At 43.6% G+C, this 22,009-nt stretch overlaps 1 protein-coding gene and 1 pseudogene across 2 annotated transcripts in view; one reads left to right on the forward strand and one right to left on the reverse strand.

Moving 5' to 3' along the window:
* Positions 1-21,755, reverse strand: part of TRPM1 (transient receptor potential cation channel subfamily M member 1) — a 269,367-nt gene extending 247,612 nt beyond the window's left edge. Inside the window, exon 1 of one of the 2 annotated variants that reach the window (XR_013270721.1) lies at positions 21,455-21,601. Coding sequence is in view for 1 of the 2 variants with exons in the window: in XM_077471831.1 (XP_077327957.1) it covers positions 21,455-21,586 (132 nt within the window). In the remaining variant the exon portion in view is untranslated. Of the gene's footprint in view, positions 1-21,454 lie in introns of both variants that reach the window. The other variant, XM_077471831.1, reaches the window with a different exon arrangement.
* Positions 7,594-7,683, forward strand: LOC143964696 (U2 spliceosomal RNA; annotated as a pseudogene).
* Positions 21,756-22,009: the final 254 nt, after the last annotated feature.

A 22,009-nucleotide genomic window follows, 5' to 3' on the forward strand; every position in this document is an offset into this window, starting at 1 on the left:
GATGCATAGTGAACAAAGGTGGCAGCTCGGCACAGGCGCCTTTCAGATAGCAGTACAGTCAGTGCTTATCTGGTGCTCCAAATGGAGTAAGCCTTAGGGGTATAGTCTGTGGCTGTAATAGCTGGATGGTGATGTATCCATAGGTTGAGTGGTTGGAAGAGAAAGGGGTATTAAGGGTTAAAAAGGAAGGCAGCCAACCTTCAGAGTGTGTCCAGAACTCTGCAAGACATGTAAGGAAAAAACAGGGAGGGGAAGGCACCGACCGAGTGTAGTATTAAAGTGATGAATTTAATAGGATAAGATTAAAAACACTTACAAGATGATAGAAGATGCATGCTCGTCAAAGTAAAGTGCAGTCCTGGCATTCCACATGGCTCTGCGGCTCCCACCGATTTTCCGGATAGCTGGAAAGGATTGAGCAGCTGGCTGGAATGGATCACAGTGCTTCTCCAGGAGCAAGGAACCAGGAAGCTCCACACTGACCATCATGGACCATGGGAACAGGAAGTGATGTCATTGACGTCTGATTGGACCAAGCCAGGGCTGGACTCTTGTCAATCAGGGCTGTAGTGGTGAAAGGCTACGTGCTCAGAGCTGGCTGCTCCTTCTCTTGGCCTGCTGCCCTCTAAACAAGGACAGCTATATACACAATGGAGAGCATGTGGGTGTGGCCATGGAACTATAATGACCAGCAGACCAATCCGTAAACTAGGGAAAAATAAATTATAGCAAGGGGCAGGTGAAGCAGGGGTTAACAGTCTCGGATTGGCTAAAAAAAATTATTAATTAACCTGATACACATGGAAATATTTGAAGCATAATTCTCTTCTATATGTATAGAAGCCTATTGAAGAGGTTAATGATGTATGAAGGACCAGGCAAGTAAAATAGAAATAAAGGGTTAGTATGCATGTAAACATGAAGAGGTGGGGGAGGGGGAACAGGCTGTAGTGTAAAGAATTAATAAATATTAATTATTATTATTAATTCATAATGGCATAAGGATCACATAAAGATTTTTTTTTTCTATAATGAAAAAAACCACAATGACATTTATTGTGTCGATGCATACAATATGGATTCTTCCTTAGACCACATCACTTTGTATTATTTTACTGAATTCCGTGGGATATTTACAATGAAAGTACACAGCGGCCCTAATTAAAAGACTAATACATTCATCCTATAAAAGGAATTCTTTATCGTATTTTGCAAGTTCTAAAAATAAAATGCTTGATTATATTCTAAAGGCCGCAACATGTGAGGATAATCCCCATTTAGTAAAAATGTGGAACCCCCTACATTATCACTATAAAAGCACTGTGTCACAACACACAGAGAGTGGATTTTGTAAGGATTTTGAAGGAAATTCCCACTGGTAAAGGGGCTTGCCCTGTGAAATCCAGCATTTTAGTAGAGCGTAGGGGAGCTCTAATCCACACAGACCATGAAAAGCTTAAACATCACTATGTGAATCAGATCATTATAGCATTGGCTTCAAGCCTTTTTCTGCCATAATCCCATTTAACACAGGATCTCTGCTATTTTCTTCAAACAACCTATAGTTTCTTAATATACAGTATCTCACAAAAGTGAGTACACCCCTCACATTTTTGTAAATATTTTATTATATCTTTTCATGTGACAACACTGAAGAAATGTCACTTTGCTACAATGTAAAGTAGTGAGTGTACAGCTTGTATAACAGTGTACATTTGCTGTCTCCTCAAAATAACTCAACACACAGCTATTACGAGATGATAATGACACCACAAACACAACTTCAAGACGACCACTGCCTTGCTAAAGAAGCTGAGGGTAAAGGTGATGGACTGGCCAAGTATGTCTCCAGGCCTAAACCCTATTGAGCATCTGTGGTGCATCCTCAAATGAAAGGCGGAGGAACGCAAGGTCTCTAACATCCACCAGCTCCGTGATGTCATCGTGGAGGAGTGGAAGAGAACTCCAGTGGCAACCTGTGAAGCTCTAGTGAACTCTATGCCCAAGAGGGTTAAGACAGTGCTGGAAAATATTGGTGGTCACACATAATATTGACACTTTGGGCCCAATTTGGACATTTTCACTCACTAAGGGGTATACTCAATTTTGTTGCCTGCGGTTTAGACATTAATGGCTGTGTGCTGAGTTATTTTTAGGGGACAGCAAATGTACACTGATACACAAGCTTTACACTCACTACTTTACATTTTAGCAAAATGTCATTTCTTCAGTGTTGTCACATGAAAAGATATAATAAAATATTTACAAAAATGTGAGGGATGTACTCACTTTTGTGAGATACTGTATATAAGCAATCTGCATGGTCAAAGAAGAGTGCTTCCTGCACTAAAATATTATTCTCCTCCAAATATATTCAAGCTATTATTTTTACATGAGCTACAGCAATATGAAGTTGGTCAAAGTAAACATTTTTGATATTCTTATGCCGCGTACACACGTAGCCGACTATCCAACGGACTTAGACTGGCGGACTTCCCGCCAGACTGTCCGTCGGACTTTCCGAATGGGCTACTTGCCCACACACGGCACTTTTTCAGCGGACTAATACGGCGACTAAGTCCGCCGTACCATCCGCCCTACTTTTAAAATGAACGGACTCGCCCACACACGCGGAGGAAAGTCCGCTCATTTCGAGCGGGTCTCCAGCTAGGCGGGGCCCGCGAAGGAGATGCCGCTGGCCCCGCCACCTGGTATGGACTTAAAGGGGAACCCCAACGCCGAAAAAAATCGGCGTGGGGGTCCCCCCCAAGTCCACAACAGACCCTTTTCCGAGCACGCTACCCGGCTGGCCAGGAAAGGAGGGGCGAGCGAGCGCCCCCCTCCTGAGCCGTACCAGACCGCGTGCCCTCAACATGGGGGGGTGCCTTGGGGAAGGGGGGGCCGTGCGCCCCCCCACACCCCAAAGCACCTTGTCCCCATGTTGATGAGGACAAGGGCCTCTTTCCGACAACCCTGGCCGTTGGTTGTCGGGGTCTGCGGGTGAGGGGCTTATCGGAATCCGGGAGCCCCCTTTAATAAGGGGGCCCCCGGATACCGGCCCCCCACCCTATGTGAATGAGTATGGGGTACAATGTACCCCTACCCATTCACCTGAAAAATAAAGTACAAAAAAAAACACAACACACAAGATAAAATAGTTTATTGCACAGCTCCGGGGGTCTTCCGTCTTCGGGGGTCTTCTCGCCGGACTCCTCCGCTATCTTCTTGTAGCTCTTTTGCTAGCGGAAGAGCCCGGCATTCTTCTTCGTCGCCGCGGCCTCTTCTTCCGACTTCGGGGGTCTTGTCCCCCTCTTCGGTTCTTCTGCCGGGCCACCGCGCCTTCTTATAGCTCTTTTACAGGCGGTGGCCCGGTCTTCTGTCGCCGCCGCCGCCGCCTTCTGTTCTTCTTCTTCTTCTCCTTCTTCTCCTGGAGATGTTGACTCGACACTCTCTGTGGCCGCAATGCCAGGGAAGTGCTGCGCGGCGACTTTTATAGGGACAAGGGGCGGGGTCATCGGTTGATGTCACATGGGTTGATGTCACATGGTGACCCCCCCACCCCCTTACGATGTCACAGTCCCGGAGGATGCTGGGACTGTCGCCATGTGACATCAACCCATGTGACATCAACCCATGTGACATCAACCGATGACCCCGCCCCTTGTCCCTATAAAAGTCGCCACGCAGCGCGTCCCTGGCATTGCGGCTGCAGAGAGCGTCGAGTCAACATCTCCAGGAGAAGAAGGAGAAGAAGAAGAAGAAGAAGAACAGAAGGTGGTGGCGGCGACGACAGAAGACCGGGCCACCGCCTGTAAAAGAGCTATAAGAAGGCGCGGTGGCCCGGCAGAAGAACCGAAGAGGGGGACAAGACCCCCGAAGTCGGACGAAGAAGAATGCCAGGCTCCTCCGCTAGTAAAAGAGCTACAAGAAGATAGCGGAGGAGTCCGGCGAGAAGACCCCCGAAGACGGAAGACCCCCGGAGCTGTGCAATAAACTATTTTATCTTGTGTGTTGTGTTTTTTTGTACTTTATTTTTCAGGTGAATGGGTAGGGGTACATTGTACCCCATACTCATTCACATAGGGTGGGGGGCCGGTATCCGGGGGCCCCCTTATTAAAGGGGGTTCCCGGATTCCGATAAGCCCCTCGCCCGCAGACCCCGACAACCAACGGCCAGGGTTTTCGGGAAGAGGCCCTTGTCCTCATCAACATGGGGACAAGGTGCTTTGGGGTGGGGGGGCCGCGCGGCCCCCCCTTCCCCAAGGCACCCACATGTTGAGGGCACGCGGCCTGGTATGGTTCAGGAGGGGGGGGGCGCTCGCTCGCCCCTCCTTTCCTTGCCGGCCGGGTAGCGTGCTCGGACAAGGGTCTGTTGTGGACTTGGGGGGACCCCACGCTGATTTTTTTCGGCGTATGGGGTTCCCCTTTAAGTCCATACCAGGTGGCGTGGCCAGCGGCGTCTCCTTCGCGGGCCCCGCCTACCTGGAGACCCGCTCGAAATGAGCGGGCTTTTCTCCGGGCGGGAAAAGTCCACTCATTTCAAAAGTACAGCGGACTGCCATACACACGGCCGGATTGTCCGCCGAAATGCGAGTCCGGCGGGAAGATTGGAGTGCAAAACTACTTTCTAAGTCCACCGTACTTTCGGGTCAAAAAAGTTTGCCGGAGGCTACACACAGGGGGGATTGTCCGGCGGACTTGAGTTTGCCGGACTTTTCCACCCGCTTGTTTGATCGTGTGTACGCGGCATTACTAATCATTCTGCTTCTCTGAGTAAATTCCACAACTGGGCTATAAAAAAAGGACAGTTTTATTCAATTGCTTACTGTAGGAAACTTGAATTTTAATAACTTTTTTTTATGAAACAAGGGAATATTTGATAACAGTGCAAAGAACAAAGCACTGAAGCCAACACTGTTATTTTCTGTGGAGGAACCGAAAAAACTCTGGATAGCAGTACTCCGGATCAGGTAAAATAAGTTGTGCCTTTATTATTTCCACCAAAAAAACCTTCACATCATACGAATTACAGCAGCAGAGGGAATGTAGAACAGGGAAACTGACGCGTTTCACGCTAAAATTAGCGCTTACTCATAGCTAACTGTTATTTTCTGTTGGTAATCCCTTGTTATACGTATAATGCCATAGCACTTGTGGACATTTGCCTAGGAACAGTATCAATCCTCAACATTTACTTTTGGACATTTGTGGCGAAGTTCAGCAGGAGAAAAAAAGGTTGGTGGGTAAAGGGGGTGCTAACGGGAGTCAGAAGGTTCATTACAGTTTACACTATGATGCTCCTGGCTCCACCCTCCTGCTGAGAGCCCCAGAGCAAGGTGAGGACACCCAAGCAGGCTCACTCCCACGTCATTGTTTTGCATATCCATTCAGACATGGAGTCGCAGCTTGATTCCGCCCCTCTCTCTTCATATTGCCTCGCTGGCTGTGATTAAAAGCAGCGGGAGCCAATGCCTTCCACTGCTGTCTCAGACAATGTGGAGGGAGAGTCCCGGAGAGCCGAGACAGTCGCGCTGCATCGCAATGGGGCTCAGGTAAGTATTCAGGGGGGGGGGGGGCTGCTGCACACAGGTTTTTTACCTTTATGCATAGAATGCATGAAGCTAAAAACCTTGAGCCTTTAGAACCACTTTAAGGAACATGGAACTAGCTTTTGTTTTCTTCATGAACTGGGCCTTCCCACATTACAGGATGGATCTATAATTCCAAATATTAGAAACTGCGAAAGAGTGAGTGAGTGACAATCTAAAAAAAAAAAACATTCAGTGTGAGGTAAAAAGTGTGTCAAGCAGTTCTCCTAGAGCTAAAAGAAAAGGGACATTCTTACGAGGACAGTGAGGCACATATTTTGGACACAGAGGACAACTGGTTTACAAGAGGTGTGAAAAAAGCCACCAACGTCAAGTTGGACTATCGTTGAACATGGTTAGGGACCTTCTACACAATCTGTCTTCCACATATAATGTTGTTGTAACAACTGTACCCTAGCTTTATGACATGTACTTTAAATGTATTGCTTATGGGAGAGTGACAGGCAGATAGGGGAGCAGTGGGAACAGTAACAGGCAGGCTGACCAGGGGAGTCAAGCCCTGCAAGTCTTGGATTGCATAAGGGATTGAACAGAGCAGTCATAACCAATTAATATGGTTATTGTAGAGTAACTGTTTTTGTTGAGTATTGTGAGTACATGAGTATTGTGTGTGTAAAGTGAGTATCTGTTTATTGTGAGTACCTGTGTATTGTGAGTACCTGTGTATTGTGAGTACCTGGGTATTGTGGGTACCTGTGTACAGTGAGTACCTGGGTATAGTGAGTACCTGTGTATTGTGAGTGCCTTTGTATAGTGAGTGCCTGTGTACTGTGAGTACCTGGGTATAGTGAGTACCTTTGTATAGTGAATATCTGTGTATAGTGAATACCTGGGTATTGGGAGTACCTGTGTATTGTGAGTACCTGTGTATAGTGAGTACCTGGGTATAGTGAGTACCTGTTGAGTGTTAGTGCACGTGGGCAGTGAGTGCACATGGGTCTGCAAGTGCAAATGGGTCTGCGAGTGCCCGTGGGTCTGAGGGTGCACGTGGGTCTGCTAGTCCCTAATATCCTGCTCCTGGTTAAATATGATCTGTTACATTGGTGAGTCAAGCTACAGCCCTTCCCTTGAGTCAGGTGCTGTGTTCCTTTCCCTTGGAGACTCATGAATACCCCTTCTATATTCCCCACTATATGCTGTTTGCATGGGTGACTTATGGTACCATTGTATATTATATATTTATATTATATTATTATATATATTATACATTATATATTTGTGCATATCTGTTCTGCAGTGGTTACTGCTCTCAAACTGAATCGTACGTGCAGTGCAGTTGATTTCTGCTATTACCTGTGGGTTTTGTGCGCTTTCAGAAAATGCGCTATACCTGCTGTATATAATAGAAGTCTATGGCAAAGTGCTGCTAACCCGCAGGAAAGCCACAGGTGCATTGAATTGCGGTAAACCCCATTGCATCAGCTTAAAAGCAGCCTTAGGCCCTTTTCACACAATCGGTCTGACCCAATTGGACACTCTATTCACCTCCGTGACAGATGAAAAACTGACCTGTATCTGTTTACAACTTTCTACCTCCAATCTGAACAGAAGGGGATCCATCCCCTTCTGTCTGAGCAGATTGGAACAGAGGGCCGGTAGCATGGACTGTGTCCTTGTCCGCTCTGCATAAGCAGAGTCCACTCATTGTGGCCCGCAACCGATTACCAAGTCGCTTAAGAGAACCTCGCTCATTAAAAGGTTGGGCACCCCTGCACTAGGATATTATGTCAGGAACACCAAGTCCAAGAAGAAGCAAAAGAAGCTTGCTTCAAAAAAGGACAACACTGGCAAGAGATAACAAGGGATAAGCTACCAAATAACTATTTTTGGTTGGTATACTTTATTCGGGCAAATAATAAAATGGGTCTGCAGTTCACTGCTTATGATGTTCTCAACATGAAGGGACTCATGGATGTTCAAATCTGGGACAAATAGGATCTGGCCCCTGTGCAAACCAGGCTTTCTCTACAACCTTAAAATGTTCATCGCTTCTCTGCCTTTTCGCTAAGATCAAGTGTAGTATCTGTTTTTATCAGTTACCAGGAGGGGGCGATTGCTTCCGTCCCTGCTCTACGGTGACGTGGAGCAGGGGCGGTGGGGGCTATGCAAAACCTGCTGGTGTAAAGGTAACCTGGAGCGGTTCGTAACTGAAAGGGAAGCCTTCTGATGGGGATGGAGAACCACTGGGTCTGGCTGAAGGGCCTTCTGGCCTAGATTTGGGTAGTCCTAGCTCCAAACAGCTTCTCAGGAGAGGACGCTGGTTCCTCCTTCGGGGGGGGGGGGGGTTAGTGTCTCCTGAGTGTAATTAGGAGGGAGGGATGGGGGGCGAGGGTTGAGCCTGATTGTAAAGGGATCTCCCCGAGCTCCCAGAACTTCAGTCCTTTCTGTGTGGAGTGGGGGCTGCACTGCCGTATATTCACTGTGATTAGTCACTTTGATTTATGGCACCATGGTCACTTCACCACAACAAACGTTTTTTCGCACCTGCCTCTGGGGCCGAGCCTTTTGGCTAGGAGGAGGGGAAATTTTTATTCCTGGCCGGAAGGCTGGCCATTGTATTACACAATGGTCACTTTTCACTCTCCCACTTACTTCTTCCCCATTTTCTTTTTATTTATATGCTTTTCACTTTTATGTATTTTTTGTTTGGTGTTCATGTTTGTCACATTGTGACGAGTAGGGTGTGGGTCCTCGGGCCAACCCTGAAAGTCTTTGGGGGGGACATAGGCCTTCTGGCTTGGTTCGCCCTCTCTCATGGGGTCTCCCTTTGGGGGAGCCCCACCTAGTACTTGGGTGGGTCTGTTTCGGCAGACCCTCCAGAGAAAGGGGGACCATCTGGTTTCGGCCAGATGGTCCCATGTGAAGTACCTCAGTCCCCGTCTGGAGCCTAACGCCCTGGGGGATGAGGCTAAGGTCCTTCCCTAGTGGAGGACAGTGTAACACCCGTTGCACGCTTTAAGATTTAGAATAAAAAGGGGCGCTGAGGCTCTGCTTTTCTCGGGACTCCGCGTCTCTACACCTGAACGGCAGGGTAAATACTATAAAATGATTACCCTACAAGCAGCTGCATTTACCTCAGGAAGATTATGATACTGACTGTGAACACAGTGCCACTTCCAAGGGAAAACAGGCAGATACCTTACACCCAAATATAATTAGACAAATAGAAAAAATGCTTCAGAGAGCCTTAAGGCAGACCTCCGACCATATTACTGAAAGCCTCACTAAAAAAATCTGTGACTTAGGTCAGCGTACTGCTGACTTAGAAAATAAAATGGATGACATTGAAACGAATTTACTGTCTCATGATAACGAAATAGAGGCACTTAAAGATGAAAATCTTATACTGCCAACTCGATTAGAAGATTTTGAAAATAGAGCATGTTGCTCAAATCTCCATAGACGTGGTATACCTGAGGCCATTACTGACCTTCAATCTACCATGACTGCTCTCTTCAAGAATTGTCACCATCAATAACGATTGAAAGATTACAAATGGATAGAATCCACAGAGCTTTAACACCTCGCAAACCAGAAGGTTCCCCTCCCCCCGTGTCATAATTTGTCTTTCGCACCAACAGTATTTGAGATCTCTATCAAACCCGATCCTACAATTGCACTTCTAAACATAAAACCAGCCACCATTTCTTATATCTAATTCAAACTCCTATTACAAATAACCACAGCCGCGAAACAAACAATTGCCAAAGCTTGGAAATCCTCATCCTTAATGATTTCTGAAACTAAAAATAGAATAAACCAAGCCATATTCCATGATAGAGTATACAACTTTGAAAAAATATGGAGTCCTTGGGTGACTCACTTTTTTCTTCCCAACTTTGACACCTCCTTACTAAGTCCTTTGTAATTCTACTTCATACTTATTTTATACATTCATAATATAAGACTACCAACATGTGATACCCCAGGGATCTCATTTTCCCTTTTCAAACTTTCTGTCTGAAGCCCCATACACACTATCAGTTTTTCCTTCAGGTTTACCAAAACCATGTAGTGCAAGGGCCTGCCTGATTGCATACAAATTGAAACTCCTAAGGTTTGACCTCATATTATGTGGTTTTGGTAAATCTGAAGGAAAAACTAAGCAGAAAAACTGATAGTGTGTATGGGGCTTTACACTTTTCTCCCTTTTTTCAATTTTCTTTATACACAAAGTTGGTAGCGGATTTCTTATTTCTTTATTTCCTTAAATACCATTAAACAAATGTTATATTGTTGCATAATACAACACAAACCTATTGATTCTACACAAATCCAATCTTTAATATCTTCTATATTGTATTCAAAAGATTTATGTGAGTTAATGTTCAGAACCTTGTTTTCTTTTTCCTCTCCAGCAGTTGAGATCATATTATAAATATGTAACCTTTAACCTTTAATTTTCAACATAAAACATATTTTTGTGAGATCTTAGATTTTTACCCAAATAGGTTAAGTCACAATATCTTGAAATAATATTGGAACTTCAGAATGATACTGTATACTTGTATATGTTCTTTACTTCCGCTACCATCAATTGTATCTCTGTATGTTACTTATCAATTGCACCTATGTTGTTAATTATTGAAATTCAATAAACAAAATTGACAAGAATTGGAATGAAAACACTATATTGAACAAAAATGTAATAAAAAATAAAAACATTGGAGGAAAATCAATCTATAAAACAAACACATGGAAAAATAAAGGAAAATACATAATTATTGAAAACCATAAATAAGAAAAATATTTATAGCATTTTCAGTTAAAATATATGCAAATGTCAAGTGGCCACTGTTTGCATTGGTAAGATGTGAAGATCCAAGTGTGCCTATTTTCTTGTACATTAAATTAATTACATTATTTGATTTCAGTATAATGAAAATAACAACGTTATTCTCACAAACGGGCAGCAAGAACTCTATATTAGCTTTTATAATGGTAGAACTTATCCAGAACTCGTAAATTGTTGTCACACTGGCAACACTCTAAATGCTTGCTTTCTGTAGGTAAAGGTTTTAGCCATCTATCTATTAATCACATGAAAGCAGATATTAAGTTATATTAATCCACACCAGCTGTTAGCTCTTTTGCTGTGCCATTATCAGAGATTAATCTTTGGGCAGCTCGACTGCCTTTTTCAAGCTGCCTCTAAGTATACATCAACATTTTGCATAACATCCAGCTGAAATCTTTTTGAGCTACTTCTGTACACTGTGCTCTCGTAACAGGTTATACAACATGATAACTATAGCCTAGCACATATCAACACAATTAACTATTGTTATTTTATACATTTTAACTCATCCAGGACTGTATATCAGGCATCCCAAATATACACCTAAGTAAATCTAGTGGTGTAACACAATTTAGCAGCAGAGGCAATAGGTAAACTTGAACACTCTGCCATGCTCAACCTACGTTCTACCGCAAGTGACTAGGACTATTTCAAGAGCAATGTGACTAAGATAGTAGCCTTTTACCCTAAACCTAGCATGTCCCAAACAAGTATTTTTTTAAATGATGGTACCTGATTCCACATGCCTACTGTATGGCTATAAGCATATGGGTGCATTTGCCAATTCAGTGTACACAGATGTAGCACCCTGGTGTTTAGGTAGGGTTGCTAGTAAATTTAGTTTGCCAGGTGGTAGTTGCCCTGGTTAATTGTTAGTAGATTCACTGATTCCTCTCTAGTTCTGGACTTGCTGCACCTTCTCTCTCCTGTCGCTAGGTGGAGTTATGCTGGTGATATTAGATAGACAAGGGTTTAGCAAAGTCAGGTTATGAATGGATGAGGTGTTTCAGCCAATTGGCAGGGGTTTTCTTTAAGGGGTTGTAAAGTAAATTATTATTTTTTTTTTTAAATAACAAACATGTTATACTTACCTCCACTGTGCAGCTCATTTTGCAGAGAGTGGCCCCGAACCTGGTCTTCTGGGGTCCCTCGGCGCTGTATCGGCTTCCCCCCCGGAAAGTACTTCTCCCATTCATGCGAGCTCCCTTGCATGGTGATAAGCACTTGCGGGCACTCTCCCGTGATACAGCCGGTGGCTATAGCCGCTCACTGTATCACTTGGCCCCGTCCCTGGCACGCCGCGTCATTGGATGTGTTTGACAGCAGCGCAAGCCAATGGCTGCGCTGCTTTCAATTCATCCACTCTAGCCAATCAGCGGCCAGGCTGGGCGGCGAAGAGGATGTTGGAGGCGAGTGCAGGACTTTCGAGGGGTCAGGTAAGTAAAACGGGGGGGCTGGGGGAGCCGGCACTGTCAGATGTTTTTTCACCTTAATTCATAGAATGCATTAAGGTGAAAAAATATTTACCTTTACAACCCCTTTAGCCCCTTGGCCTGCTGGTAGAGCCTATTTAATTGGGTGGAGTCAGGTGATCGGGATTCTGTGCCACCTGGATGTCTGTCTGAGTGGACATACAGTATGTTATGCTGCCCCAGGCTGCTAGGCCGGAATCCTGAGTCCTATTCTCCTATTCATGGGACATCTGGCTGCTAGGCTGTCTGAGGGCCTATCCAGAAACAAGAGAAGCAGCACAGGGTTGAGACTGCAGGATTGGAGTCCAACCGAGAGTAACAGTTCGGCCGGACAGGGAACCAGTTGTGGTCGGAGGTAGAGGGGAAATGTCGCCCCTAAGGGACCATCCACCTTGTTACCAGAGACCACTGTGAATAAGCTGGAGCCATTACCAGAGCAGTCTTCTCACCAGCTCGGGACGGTGAAGAAGTAGGAAAACTTCAGCAAGTGCCAAGCCAGGGACCCACCGGGACAGCAGAGGGGAAGCTTGAGGAGCATTAGTGAGTGCCAAGCCAGGGACCCAGCAGGGAAGCGGGGGTGACGCTTGAGGAAGATACAGAGTTATTTAAGTGGAAGAGTTCAGGAGATTCAGTGGCTATTGGATCTAAAAGTCTACAGTGAGAGACTGGGAGCTCAGTGAGTAAAAGTCTACAGTGAGAGACGTAGTGTAAGAGAAGAACTATGCTGTGTTGCCAATAGTACAACTATCGTTAGTGATTGTTACAAGATTTGTTGCCATAGGAGACAGCGGTCCTACCTATACAGAAGTGGTATCTGGCTGGAGGCCTTCCCCTGTTTACCTGTCTACCTATAGAAGTCTCGGAGTCTGTCAATTATCATTGCATCTACTTAAGGGTGTCCTATTAGTGTAGAGTAGAGCATGTGCACAGATGTAATGTCCCAAATGCAGGTAATGTGTATTCGGAACATTACATCTTTATATGTGTGCAACATTATGCTTATATTAGCACATAGCTCCATACACCTGCCTTTACCCATTCATATCTATGCACGACTGTATGCAGTTCCAAGGTATTCCAGGCACCAGAAATACACAGAGTATTTACGCTGCACAAGCAAATGCACCCACATGCATGAAGCCTTAGGGTCTTTGCACAAGCTACTAATATATAAAAAATATATATTGTCCATATAGTGCATGCATTTACATAAAAATTCTTATCATTTTCTATTCATGTGGAGAGGTTTGCATTAAATGTGTAACTGCTTGTATTTGCGCATATTGCACAAAATACTGACCAGTAAAGTAGATTTTTGTATTTTCTTTTTTACTGATCTAAATGAGGTGCTAGTTTACATATATTTAAAATCAATAAAAGCAATGGGCTGCATTCAGATCCATAAAGAACCACCTTAAAATGTGGTGTATTTTGCATTCATGTGCAAGAGGCCTTAGTTGCTTTTTCACAAAAACCAGGCTAAGCATCAACTGCAAATTTGTAACTATCTTTGCTCCCTGGATTCAGGGGAGTTTTACATTGAAAAAAACTACGCCAACCAATAATTTAGACAGATATTTGCGATTCTTCAAATGCAAAACATGGCTCGCTGTGGTCACTTTTATTATACAATCTTCTCACATCTTCAGGTGATTGAACTAAGAGGCCACAACAAGCAATGGAATGATCACCTATGTCCACTTTTGGACAGCAACACTTTCAAGGAATGAAATCTTTGGAAAGCACACCAAGATGTCATGATTATGCAACATTCACATTTGTTGTCACCAAATCCTAAAATTATAGATTTCATGCCATTTTTGCTTATATTGGTGACTTTTTAAAAAGAATGGCCAGATAAATCAAGTTGATAAACAGTTGTCAATTACCGTTTTTAAATCGTGGATTAGTTATTGAAAACCAAGTTTCAAAAGGGTAGATGATGTTTGAAAATACTGGTCGTAGTTACATTTTGAAAAAGCATGTATGTGGAAAGCAAATTGCAATCTAATTAAAGTGTATGCATACCTCCTTAGCCCTTGTACACACGGTCGGAGATTCCGACAATCAAATCCGTCGGAGTAATTCCGACGGATTAATTCCGGAAGAGGTCCGGAAGTGATGTTGCATACACACGGTCGGACTAAGTTGTCAGAAAATCCGATTGTACATAACGTGATGACGTTATTTCGTTATGACGGGACTACGTTCAGGCTAGTAACCAATAGCTTTGGTCTAGGAATTTGATCTGAGCATGCGTGGCACTTTGTCCATTGGAGTAGGCTACACATGATCGGAGTATGTCCGATAGGAGCATTTTGTCTGAAAATTTTACCGGCAAGTTGGAAAACTTGGTCCGTTGGATATTCCGACGGAAACAGTCCGATGCAGACTACACGCAGTCGGAATATCCGTCAAAATGGCCCGATAGGACACATTCCGTCAGAATCTCTGACCTTGTGTACAAGGGCTAACAGTCCCGGATTGCCTGGGACAGTCCTGCAATTGTCAGCTCTGTCCCAGGTCCCATAATTGCCTCCTGGCCCTGGGCTGATCTAATGCCCACTTAAATAGCCCTTGCATAGCTGCTTTCATGCACTGTGGTGGGCCCCTGGCTGCGGAGACCCCTTTTACTTTATTCTCCAGCCCCTGGCTCACTGCCCATACTGGTTTCTAGCTGCGGCCTCCCTGGCATCTAGCAACCAGTGATGTCACTAAGAGGAGAGAGGCAGAGAAACAAGCATTGACAGTGCAGTGCACTTATTGAGCTGGGACAGAGTCAGGGGTGGAGTCGTGAGGCGGAGCTGGCAGTCCTAGGTACGGGATGACTTTTAGCGGCTGCAAGAGAAGGAGCGGTTCTCCTATATCTTACCCCGCTGGCCCTCCTATTCAGCCTGGCGCTATCAGCATATACAGTGTAGAGGCAAACAGTCATCTGTACCTAGGACCGCCAGCTCCACCCCCCAACTATGCCCCCTGACAACAGGTCTCGCCTGAAGGCTGTTCCTGCCACTGATAAGGTAGGAGAAATTCTCCCTGCAGTTCCCCTGAGGACACTCATAGTCCCTCTGCACCCTCCCGTACGTCCCCCCTCCAGTCATGCTGTTCCCCCATACTGCCCTCTATAGCCCCCTCCCATCATACTGTCCTCCACTACCCCCTCCCATCATACTGCCCTCCACTACCACTCCTCCCATCATACTGCCCTTGACTACCCCCTCCCGTCATACTGCTCTTTACTACCCCCTTCCATCATACTGCTCGCCACTACCCTATCCCATTATACTTCCCTCCACTACCATCCCTCCCATCATACTGCCCTCCACTACCCCCTCTCATCATACTGCTCTCCACTACCCCCTCCCATCATACTGCCCTCCACTGCCACCCCTCCCATCATACTGCCCTCTACTGCCCCGCTCCCATCATACTGCCCTCCACTACCCCCATCAAACAGCCCTCCACTACTGCCCCTCCCATCATACTGCCCTCCACTACCTCCTCCCCTCATACTGCCTTCCACTGCCGCCTCCCATCATACTGCCCTCCACTGTCCCCTCCCATCATACTGCCCCCCTCCCTTCATACTACCCTCCACTACCCCCTCCCATCAAACTGCCCTTCACTACCACACCTCCCATCATACTGCCCTCCACTCCCACCCCTCCCATCATACTGCCCTCCACTACCCCCTGGCATTATACTGCCCTCAACTCCACCCTCCCATCATACTGCCCTCCACTACCCCCTCTCCCATTATACTGCCCTCCACTACCACCCCTCCCATCATACTGCCCTCCACTACAACCCCTTCCATCAAACTAGCCTCCACTACCCCCCTCTATTTGTCCTGGTGATCGCAGTGCATTGACTGCTGCTGATTGGCTGGAGCATGCGCCTGCCCTTCATGCTTTTGCCAATCACAGCGTGATGTGTTGTGAGAGCAGGGTGCCTTTGGCCAATCAGTGCTCAGGGCTAAGTCCATGCCCCACACTATGTAAGGCTGCTGCTTACATGGCAGCCGCATATATTGAATGAATAGAGATTCAACAGGTAGTTAGTGTATAGTGCAGTCAGTGTAGTATATATAATACAGTTCAGAGTATATAGTGCAGTCTGTGTAATATATATAATACAGTTCAGAGTATATAGTGCAGTCCATGTAGTATATATAATACAGTTTAGAGTACATATTGCAGTCCGTGAAGAATAGAAAATACAGTGGAGAGCATATGGTGCAATCTGTAATATATATAATACAGCGAAGAGTATATAGTGCAGTCCGTGTAGTATATATAATACAGTTCAGAGTATATAGTGCCATATGTGTTGTATATATAATACAGTGGAGAGTATATAGTGCAGTCAATGTAGTATATATAATACAGTTCAGAGTTTATAGTGCAGTCCGTATAGTATATATAATACAGTGGAGAGTATATAGTGTCATCAGTATAGTATATATAATAAATTATTTTTCTAAATTTTGGCTTGGAGTTCCCCTTAAAACCCATAACAGACCCGAAGTGTCTGGTATGTAGTGGGGGGCCTGGTATGGAGTGGGGGGGGGCCCACAGTTTTTTAATTGATTTATCATCTATACTGCTAGGAGCCATGAGCAAGTTTAAATTCAATTTTTTCCTTTAGAAATTTAATTATTGCTGCGGCTTGTTCTACACATTGTACATATGTGGCACTTTACAGGCAGACTAAGGGGACCCCCAGGCACAATAGTTAAAGGAATATTTAATTGTTATTGTTTCACTTTAAGTATCATTAAAATCACTGCTCCTGAAAAAACTATCATTTTAAAATGATACATGTCCCCTAGGGCAGTACCCGGGTCCCCATACACTTTTTATCTAAATAACTTGCATATAAGCCTTTAAAATTAGGATGTTTTCATGTTTGTGTCCCATAGACTTTAATAGGGTTTGCATGATCGCTAGAACTTTTTGCCTGTTCGAGGTGCTCTGGTGCAAACCAAATTAGGGTTGTTCGGTCCATCCCTAGTTGAGGATAACTAAACAACAACTTTGAAGAAATCATTATTTGAATAGCCATTTCGGTAGGGCAGCTGACAGTGCTGGAGATGCACTTCAATGTGCTTGTGCTTTCAGTTTTTAGATGGAGACTGTTTTTAGTATTGGATATTCCCACAGCTTTATTTTATGTCAAATTTGTCATAAATAAACAGGTTGAAACATAAGAGAAATAATTTTAAACTTTTACAATTTATGGAGATATTGCAGAATAATCAGCAATTGTGGCTCCAATTATATAATTATCTGAAAAGAAAAATAGGCGCCTCTAAGTGCAGAAGTAAAACTTTATATTTCCCAAAAGGGTTAAAAACACTTACAAAATGGGTGGATGGGTAGAAGCACATCATATTAGTAATATGGCAGGTGGTCCGGCGTTCTAGTAGCCCCAAGGAGGCTCAGTGATATCCACAGGTGTGATTCTATGGCAGCATATTCTGAAGTGGCCCACAGATGGAAGCCACAACTCTCCTGGACCCTGGGAAGACAGCTAGGCTGTCTGAGACAGCATGGAAGCTGAATTCAGGAAGTGACATCAGCAGGAAGGGACCAGCAACCAGCGTGGACAACAAATCGGAAGTGATGTCATCAACATGTGACGCGCTTTAGAATAGCTGATTGGCTCCTTCTTCAAGCAAAGACTTGGGACTACCAGAACACCAGACCACCTGTGCATAGCACTGTGTTATGTGTGATCTGTAGGTGCAGTGCTGTGTGATGTTTTGATCAGTGAGTGCAATGCTTTGTTATATGATCTGTAAATATAGTGCTGTCTGAGACAGCATGGAAGCTGAATTCAGGAAGTGACATCAGCAGGAAGGGACCAGCAACCAGCGTGGACAACAAATCGGAAGTGATGTCATCAACATGTGACGCGCTTTGGAATAGCTGATTGGCTCCTTCTTCAAGCAAAGACTTGGGACTACCAGAACACCAGACCACCTGTGCATAGTACTGTGTTATGTGTGATCTGTAGGTGCAGTGCTGTGTGATGTTTTGATCAGTGAGTGCAATGCTTTGTTATATGATCTGTAAATATAGTGCTGTGTTACTTGTGTTCCCTGTGATCTGTGAACTTAGAGCTTCATTATGTGTGTTCTGTGGGTGCAATGCTGTGCTATGTGTGTTCTGTGAGTGTAGTTCTGTGTTATGTTTGCTCTGTGAGGGCAATGCAGTTTTTTTGGGGGCTCTGTTAATCTAATGCTTTGTTGTATATACTCTGTGAATGTAATGCTGTTCTAGTTGTGCTCTGAGGCCTACAATATTGCTGAAATGCTGCACAGATGTTGCAAATATAAAACCTGCAACAAGAACATCCTGGTACCTAGTATTTACAAGAAAAAAAAACAAACAAAAACATAAAGCTGTTACATAAAGCTTCAATTATTGTTTTTCACTTAATTTTTTTTTACCTTCACATATCTACAATGCCGTTTTAAAAAAAGTTGGGAAGTGGTGTAAAATCTACCTAAAAATAGAATGTATTCACAATAGAAAATAGAAAACATGTCAAATGCTTAGACTAATGCCCTGTACACACGACCGGTTTTCCTGTCAGAATAAACTCTGAAGGTTTTTCCGGCGGAGTTCCAATGAAATTCCACTGAAACTGTCTTGTGTACACTCGATCACATCAAAGTCTGACCGTCAAGAACACGGGGATGTACAACAGGTACGGCTGGACTAGAACAAGGAAGTTCAATAGCCAGTAGCCAACAGCTTCCGTCTCGTACTTGCTTCAGAGCATGCGTCGTTTTTGAGCCGTTGGAACAGCATACAGACGAGCGGTTTTCCCAATAGGAATCGGTTCCGTCGGAAATATTTAGAACATGTTCTATTTCTAGGTCCATCAGAATTTTCAACATAAAAAGTCAGATGGGGCATACACACGATCGGAATATACGATGAAAAGCTCCCATCTGACTTTTTCTGTCGGACATTCCGCTCATGTGTACGTGGCATCAGTGTACCATTTCAAATAAGAAATAAGGTCATTGATGGCAGCAACACATCTCAAAATAGTTGTGACAGGGAAACAAAAAGCTTGCTTTGTAAGTGGTATGAACAATGTAAAGCTGAAAGAACGTTTTGCAACTAATTAGGTTAATTGACAACAGATCAGTAATATGATGGGGTAAAAAAAAGCATCTCAGAGAGTCATAGTGTCTCAGAAGTAAAGATGGGCAGAGATTTATCAAATCTCTGAAAAGCTGGTTCTAAATATTGTGGAACAATTCAGAACAATGTTCCTCATTGTAAAATTGCAAAGACTTTAATATATCATCATCGACGGTACATACTATCACCAAAAGATTCAGAGAATCTGGAAAAATCTCTGTGTGCAAGGGACAAGATGGAAGCGCAATATTGGATGCCTGTGATCTTCAGGCCATCAGACAGGACTGCATTAAAATCAGACATCATTCTGTGGTGGATATCACTGCATGAGCTCAGAAATGCTTCCAAAAATCACTGTCTGTGAAAATGGTTCGCCATGCCATCCAAAAATTCAAGGTAATGCTCTATCATGCAAAGAAGAAGTCATATCTGAACATGATCCAGAAATGCTGCCATCTTCTCTGGACCAACGCTTGCTAAAAATGGCCTGTTGCAAAGTGGAAAACTGTTATGTGGTCAGACAAATCGAAATTTGACATTCTTTTTGGCAACCATGGGTCCTCTGGACTTAAGAGGAGATTAATCTTTTTATCAGTGCTCAGTTCAAAAGCCTGCATCTCTGATGGTATGGCGGAGCATTAGTGCATATTGAATGGGCAGCCTGCACATCTGGGAAGACACCATCAATGCTGAATACTATATAACCCAGTTTTAGAGGAGCATATGCTTTCATCCAAACAACTCCTTTTTCAGGGAAACCCTTGCATTTTTCAGAATGACAATGCTAAACTGCATACTGCATCTATGATAACAGCATGGCTTTGTAGTAGAAGAGTCTGGGTGATTTAACTGGCCTACCTGCAGTCCAGATCTTTCACTTTTTAAAAATATTTGGTGCATCTTAAAACAAAGAATATGACAAAGGACCCAGGATTATTGAACAGTTAGAATCCTGTATCAGGCAAAATGGGACAACATACCTCTCTCAAAACTCCAGCAACTGGTCTCCTTAGTTCCCAAACATTTACAGTGTTGTTAAAGGAAGAGGGGATGCTACAGCGGTAAGCATGGCCCTGTCCCAACTTTTTTGAGATGTGTTGCTGCAAAATAGCCTTTTTTAAAAAAATAAATGGTACATATTCTCAGTTTAAACATTCAATATTTTTTCTATTTTCTATTGTGAATAAAATATGAGTTTAGGAGGTTAGCATTCTGTTTTTATGTAGATTTTACACATCATCCCAACTTTTTTTGGAATTGGAGATATATAACCTGGTGCTTAGTGTAACACATCTACCTTAGCAAATAGAAAATATAATGCCATAATATAGTAAAACATTTAACCAATTCAATATTAGATTATAAGCTCTCGGAAATAGGGCCCTCCTACCCTCTTGCGTTGAATTATATTTAACTGTGGTATCTCCCTTTATAATATAAAGTGCTGAGCAAACTGTTGACGCTATATAAATTGTGTATAATAATAATAATTTTACAAGCCTGGTAGAACAATAGTTTTCCTGTTAGCCCTGGTACACACGGTCGGACATTCCGACGGAAAATATCCGATCGGACTGTGTTGTCGGATAATACGACCATGTGTGGGCTCCATCGGACTGTTTCCGTCGGAATATCCGACCAACAAATTTTTAGAGCTGGGCTATAAAATTTTCCGACAACATGGTCCGATGGGACTTCGTCCTATCGTTTGTAGAGAATTCTGATGGGACAAAGTGCCACGCATGCTCAGATCAAATTCCTAGACCAAAGCTATTGGCTACTAGCCTGAACGTAGTCCCGTCGTACCAAAATAACGTCATCACATTCTGAACAATCGGATTTTACGACAACTTTGTCCGACCGTGTGTATGCAACACAAGATTTTGTTGTCGGAATGTCCGACCGTGTGTACAAGGGCTTAGAGAGATATTTTATGATATCCCATACATGAAAAAAATTAAACTGGCTGTAACAAATAATTTATAGCCAAAATGACTTTGTTGAAGATATACATAATAATACATAATAATAAATAAATCACATTTACATACTGAACTGCTGTCTGAGTCTCATTCATAGAAATGGAGAACCAAAGCAGAGTTGTTGAAAGTAGTAACTAATTAAGGTTTATGGAAACAGTTAAACAAGAATTCTTATTGCGGGCAATAGTAAATGTTTCCTTTGAATTTTTACAAGTCTAATAGATCAGCAGATATTAAAATGGTACCAAAAGCAAATTTGAAATATGAAATACATACATCAATAGCTAAAAAAGTTTCATAAAAATAAATGTATTTAATGGAAAATAGACAGTGGTTTATTTTTTCTAAAGCACATTGTGAAAACTAGCATCAAAACTCATACATATGGTGACTTACAGGCATTTAATTTGAACTGTACAACATAAAGACATACCTTTTGAGATCCAGAAGATGAGCCCTTTAGTGATGTGCGTTTGAAGGATCCGCTCATCCTTCGTAAAGAACCTGAGAACTTTCCTCCTCTAGATCCAACAGGTCTTTTGCCCCCTTGCCCTTTCCCCTCCATGGATAATCTAGCAGCACTAGGCCATTAAGGAGAATTGTATAGTCATTCATGTAGCCTAAGCTACAGTTCCAAGGAGCTGCAGCTTAGGAGCGTGGTAGAAAACATGCCAAAGTCTTTAAAGACATGATATTTCTAATGAGAAATCCCAGAGTCTAAGAGGCATAGCTGGCAGGGAATAAGCTATCATGGAGAGGGAACAAACTGAGCAACACATGGGTACAGACTGCTGCATCCCAACCCCCCTTGCTACAGCCTCTATAATCAGGCTTAATGCACGCAGCTCGAGCAAGCTATGGTTTTTAATGGATGGAGATTTAATAAATGGTGATTGAAGGTAAATCTACTTTGTGAAGCATCAGCCCAAAAAGTTTTTTTTTTTTTCCAAAGCAAAACATAGGTCAATCATTCTGGTATCACTGCAAA

This window comes from Lithobates pipiens, unplaced genomic scaffold, assembly GCF_037356315.1.
Source record: "Lithobates pipiens isolate NorthernLeopardFrog02 unplaced genomic scaffold, aLitPip1_a1.2 Scaffold_8, whole genome shotgun sequence".
Taxonomy (NCBI): domain Eukaryota; kingdom Metazoa; phylum Chordata; class Amphibia; order Anura; family Ranidae; genus Lithobates; species Lithobates pipiens.